General features: G+C 42.2%; 1 protein-coding gene across 1 annotated transcript; it reads right to left on the bottom strand.

Moving 5' to 3' along the window:
* Positions 1-3,381: 3,381 nt before the first annotated feature.
* Positions 3,382-4,362, bottom strand: LOC144948769 (olfactory receptor 1E16-like). The gene has a single exon (XM_078878415.1). The coding sequence runs from the start codon at positions 4,360-4,362 to the stop codon at positions 3,382-3,384; it is 981 nt and encodes a 326-aa protein (XP_078734541.1).
* Positions 4,363-6,151: the final 1,789 nt, after the last annotated feature.

Genomic DNA, 6,151 nt, shown 5'->3' with positions numbered 1-6,151 from the left:
CGGTGTATGTACAGCCAATTTGTCAATCCACTGCTAGCCGGGAGACCGATATACTGATTGTGTTCACCATATTTCACCAGGCTGGTCAGTTGCGTGTTGTGGATTTGGAGATGGGAGCATAGGAGTGCAGCACAACCCTGTATTTTACAACAGCCGACAAATACGAGTTGTATGCATGGTGGTCAGCCACCCAAGCAACATCCAGCACAACATTCCACACGATTAGGTCATGCGCTTCCCTTAACTACGACATTGAGCAGGACATTGATTCTTAACAAAATATTTCATTATTACCCGAATAAGACAATATCATTAAAGTTTTGCAAGAATAACATATTTTAGATAGATTTGTATTGAGTATATATAGTTTGATTGGATATAAAGGTCTCCACTCAGCATTGGAGACCTGTATACAACCACACAGCCTACAGAAATCCTTAAGTTATGAAACGTGACAAGTACCATGGCGGATAGAATTTCATGAAATTTACACTGAGTAGCCGAATTAAAGTTTGTACTCATTGCATGAGGAGTTGGCCACAGTAATACCTCTGTTAACGAATCCTCTGGGAACGAAGCTCCTTCATAACGAAGTCGGCCGTGGAGGGCCACTTCTCCCCCATATTGTTTCAACAACAAAAAACATCTGCAGAAATTATGCACATATATTCAAGAGTATAATTGTGAACGCGACCGAGTGGGGTTTGTTTTGCTGTAAGTGAACAGCAGTCAATCAGTGAAAAGCTTCGCAAGTCTCCCTCACTGGGCACAATCTTCCCTTCTCCCGCCTGCCATTTGCTCGAGCACCTCGTGCTGGTAAAATGTTATCGTGTCTTTTTTTTAGTGATATAGTGATTTTACTACCTCCATTATGTATGTTGACATTCTTTCGCACCACCGTACGCAGCCAACGGTGCTAATCGGTGGTGGGGGGAAGGACAAGAAGCTCAAAACAAAAAGCAGTTCTAAAGAATTTAGTTTTCAATCTAGATTTTGAAAGTGCTTAGCTCCAGTGTCTTCCTAATTTCGGAAGGAAGAGCGTTCCAGACGGCCATAGAAGTGCATCTTAAAGCGCACAATGCGGTCACCGACCATCTAGTGGCTTTATTGGGCAAGAAGTGCAGCTTAAATCCATCTATTTGGAAGCGAAAATACCCATCATAGGAGGGTAGAGGCAAGAGAGATGAAAAGTGAAGTGGCGCGTTCGTTAGGGTTAGTGTAGTCCAAGTTAAAGACCATTTTAAACCAAGCAGACAAAGTGAAGGCTACTGTGCAGAAATGTTTTCCTAATGTACCCCCCTTGTCTGAAGTTCTGGAGTGCATCCGTATGCCTCCCATGTTATATCTACCTTTCAAAAAAAGGAGTGATATCATGACTCCTAATATTAAAATTCCATAGTGTCATGTCAACAGCATCCCACAACGCTGTACATCTTCTATATATATCAAAGTCAAAATTTGTCTGTGGGTTTGTGGCGTGGTTTGTGTGGGTTTGTGTGTGGGTTTGCTTGTGTTCGCGCACTTGTGAAGGATTTGGCTCTCCAATGGTCAGGTTTACATTAAATAAAAATAGCCAGGTGCCACGCCGCAAGCCCCGCCGTGAGCAAGTGCTATTCCTTTTTCACATCCGTAAACTTTTAATTAATTTAATTAGCGATTTAGTGCGATTTTTTTCTGCTATCTTTTTTTATGACGCATGCACGACCATACCAACTCACACACCATTTGTGGGGGGGGGGGGGTCCATACCAAGTCGCACGCCTTCGGTGGGACTGAGAGGGACATTTTCTTTCGCGTTAAAAATGCTATTTAAGTACACTAAATGCTCAGGTAAATTATTCACTGTGTGATGTCCCCCCCACCCGATGCATGCAGTTACTACTATACAGTCGGTAGATGCTACCACAATAGGCCGTAGATATTACTGCAGAGCGGCCGGGGAGATTGTAGCTGGGGGGGGGGGGGGGTCAGGGCTAGCATCCCAGCCCCAGCCTGCCAAGGTGCCACCTCGGCCGGCTGGACAATCTAGGCGAGGCCGGAGGCTCTGCACGGGACTAGGCCTCACCACGCCACTCTCTCAGGTGAGTACTTTGTGCTATAGAGTCGATAAATACTGCTATAGAGTCAGCATGTACTACTGTAGTAATAGCAGGGACCACCACAGTCGGTATGCCCTGCTGTAATCATAACAGGTACCATCACAGTCAGTATGGACTTCTGTTAGATTTTTAAGGGTAGGTTTGAAATATTTTTTGACCCGGGCAATGCCGGGTACTTCCCGCTAGTTAATTATATATACGAACCAAATCCCATGTAATAATTTTGGAGCTTTCGTGACTGCAGGAATTATTCTTATGCCTGATGATGATTGCTTGTGTTGCAATCGAAATGTCGTAATATGCTATTATTTAATTTATTATTTTATCTTTAGACGTGACTTAACCGAAAGAATCAAAGAATAAATCCCATGTACACGGTTCGCTGCGCACTGCGCAAAAGAAGCCCAATTAATAAATGGCACCAAAAGAAAAAGCCTACAAACAAGAAAAAAAACGATCAAAACAAAGAAATGAGTCCAATAGGTCAACATCCCAGACCACAATCCCAATTTCTCAACTAAGCCAGGAAACCTTCACAGGAGGGGCGGTGGAGTGCCAAAATGTAACGACGAATTTATATCAATCAGTCCAAAAAGTTATTACCCTTTTTTCTCGCGTATGCCTTAATGAATAAAATTACCTTCAGTTCAGATTTTAATCATATGGAGTTGATTTGCGGGATGTTAAGTGGGAGGTAAAGTGCAGACCTAGAGAAGACGGAGAACCCGGGAAGGGGATTAAACTGAAAATCGGAGGTCTGCGAGTGCGATCTTCAAGGGGATTCTGGACTGGATAGGTAGCCCGCACAGGGATCATAAAATGGGTGTAAAATAATTATGCTTCCGAGTATGAGTGAGTACTCTTGCAGCTGCATTATGAACATACTGGGCACGTAGGATCAGAGACAAAGGAAGACCACATAATAGACAATTGCAGTAGTCTAATGGCAAATTATTTATTTATTTCTGCAGCTGTATAGGAGAGACAGTTGTGGATACGAGAAATATTGCGAAGAGGAAAGTAAGCGGTCTTGCACTGTCCATCCTGCGGATGGACAGTAGTTTGCTGATGCGAGGTAATTGATGGGGGGTTTTTTTATCAACTAAGAGAACTTCAGTATTAGAGTTATTAAATGTAAGAAAATTTGCTGCGAGTCAGTCAGAAACTGCAGTAAAACACGAAGATTGGGTGGGAAGTGGATTTAAATCGAGATTGATTGAAACTACATATCAATTGTGTTAACCGAGGTATACCCTAAGCTGTGCTTTGTGTTAAACATCATTCAACCACGATCTTTTACATTCACTTTGATTGTTGGACAGTAATGCACCTTTCTCAATATCTTGTTGAATTGCGTATTAATTGCGAGCCTCAGCTCTAGGGTGCGTAGCCAATAAATGAGTACGTTCGCAATCGGGCTGAGCAAGAACACCAACTGAGCTGCACATCTCAAGTTGACGCCCTCGCTGTTCGCATCCTTCACAAAGCGCGGCAAAAGGATGTCTAAAAAAACTGACGTGAAAAATACAGCGAGTGCCATAAAATGCGTGCCGAATGTGTGCAGAGCTTTGCTCCTGAACGCAGAGCTCGAATTCTTACACTCAATAAAAATTCGAATGTAGGTGTACGCAACCACACAGAGAGGAAATACAACAAACGTTGCAACCATTGACGATGCGACAACATCCATTTTGCTCGTGTCACCGACAGCCAACTTTAATAATCCCATATTATCACAAACTATGCCCTGGATTTGCCTGTTTTTTTCGCTTAATTGCATTGAAATTTGAAGGCTGACTAGAATGCTGACTGCAACCGCTGCCATCAGCCAGGACAGTAATGCCATGAAAATGGATCTCTTTGCAGTAACCTTGGTGTTGTAGTGCAATGGGTAGCAAATGGCCAGGTAGCGATCAACAGACATTATAGCCAATGTAAAAATCTCATTCAATGCAGATATGTGAATTGTGAACATCTGTGCGACACATGACACGTACAGGATCTCTCTGTTGCCCGTCAGGAGAACTTGCAGCTGCTTGGGCAAGCCACCTGTGCTGATAATGATATCGCCAATTGCGAGATTGCACAGAAAAATGTGCATGGGCTTGTGTAAGTCTGTGGACACTGCCACCGTCACGAGCACCAGCAGATTAGCTGCTGTTATAGTTAGGTACATCGCAAGGCACAGGCTGAATATCAGCACCTGTATAGAGTACGGGGCTTCAAATGTGGCGAGGTAGAGCACGGAGCTTCTGTTGTCCATAATTGCGTTGCTTGGGCTCCTGCGTCTATAGCCTGAGCCCTTATCACGCAGTCCCTGTTGAAGTCACAAAACATTGTTAAATAAAAACATCATGGGACCTCCTTTTCCAGTACCAAAATATGAGAATAGGGTTTTCCCCTTTTTATCTGGCAACAAAACAGGTTTCAAGTTGTTAAAACACCAAACTGAAACCTTTTATATTTTGGTACTGGCAAAGGAGGTCCCATGATGTAGATCCTCACCCCGAGCTCTCATTACTCTGATGGTGCCTTGTATTTGTACTGTACGCCTTTTGGCGTCCTTTGGTCTTACACCGTTTAAGACGAGGCTCAAAAGAAAGATGCCTCTGGTGTGGACCAATCAGTTTCAAAGATAATGCATTTATTATCAGAGTATATTTTTGTTTGCATGTTGACCACAAGTATTCTGGTTAATGCAGACATGATTCCGTGCAATAGGTTTCAGTTTGGTGTTTTAACAACTTAATACCTGTTTTGTTGCCAGATTAAAGGGGAAAACCTATTCTCAAATAAAAAGAGTTTGTGAAAATGCGTACAAATGCTCACTAATAATATGAACAATAACTGACGAACAATAGCTCAAAAATAGAAGAGAACTCACCTTGTTTTCGTTGCTTGAACTGAGGGCAGATCAGTGATGCTCGTGGAATCTGCTGATTTATATGCGTTTTGGGGACCACGTGACCGTGAGCCTTCAGGCGCGATGGGAGGTTCCGGGCTGGCTGGTGCGTGCTGCAGCGCCCTGCGGATTTACCCATTGCCCTGAGGAGTCTTTTGAGTCAAGATTAGCTCGTAATGTGATATGTACACTTAGGGTTGGGAGGTGACTGCATTAGAAGCAATTGGGTCATGTTTCCAGTTATTTTTTTAAATCACTACATACATTTTTAAATGCTTCAACCTAAATTGTTGAAAAAATATATATTTTTTAAAGTCATCGTGCTGTATATGGCACTAATATAAAAATGGTGTAAATGTCTCCGAATTAGTTTATTTTCTTAGATAGTGTGTTAATGCATGTATAATTTAGGATGTATTATCAATGGTGGCTTTACATATAGAGTGCATTCATAGGTAGTGTTTAACTGTGGGTACCAAGTATGCAAGCCTCCATAACAGAATAAAATGAGATGTCACTTAGAATTCCATCATCCATTACTATTGCCCCTGGGTATCAATTTAAAATCTTGTATTCTAATTAGTCCATATACCTTCCTAGTGGGGATGTTATTGCTCAACGGGCTCATTAATGAACCCATTAACTGCTGTAATGTCAATTATGACTTTGCGGGCTGTACCTGTGGGAATCCGCGTATCTGTGACCTATCTTCACGAGCCGGGCTCTCAACTGTCTGCTCTCTCCTGAAAGTGTAGCTAGTCGTGATGTTGGGTCACTTCATGAAGACTTGGAGGGTTTCATTATAGCCTAAATCATTGGTTTTTGGGCTGTAAATAACCTCAACACCTGAAGACGTTTTAAAAGTGTACGTAACTACATATCTATTATGTTGTCAGCTTGGTCTTTTCAATGCACTAAAATAACACGGGCAACCAGCTGTCAAAACATTGCAAAACTCGATACACAAAGGGGTTTCACTTGAACACCTGAGCACATCCATATGTGAAGCCAGAACAGTTGCTTGGGAAATAATTCCTTCCGTTCATTTGTTGAGGTCGCAACAATTAAAAATATACAGTGTTAACAATACCTAAATGTATATATTCAGTTAAATCATGACATCAATTTTAATTTTCAGATATGTTTAAAT

Source organism: Lampetra fluviatilis, chromosome 51 (assembly GCF_964198595.1).
Source record: "Lampetra fluviatilis chromosome 51, kcLamFluv1.1, whole genome shotgun sequence".
NCBI classification, from domain to species: domain Eukaryota; kingdom Metazoa; phylum Chordata; class Hyperoartia; order Petromyzontiformes; family Petromyzontidae; genus Lampetra; species Lampetra fluviatilis.
Note: the sequence above shows the minus strand (reverse complement) of the source record. Positions and strands in the feature narration are given on the sequence as shown.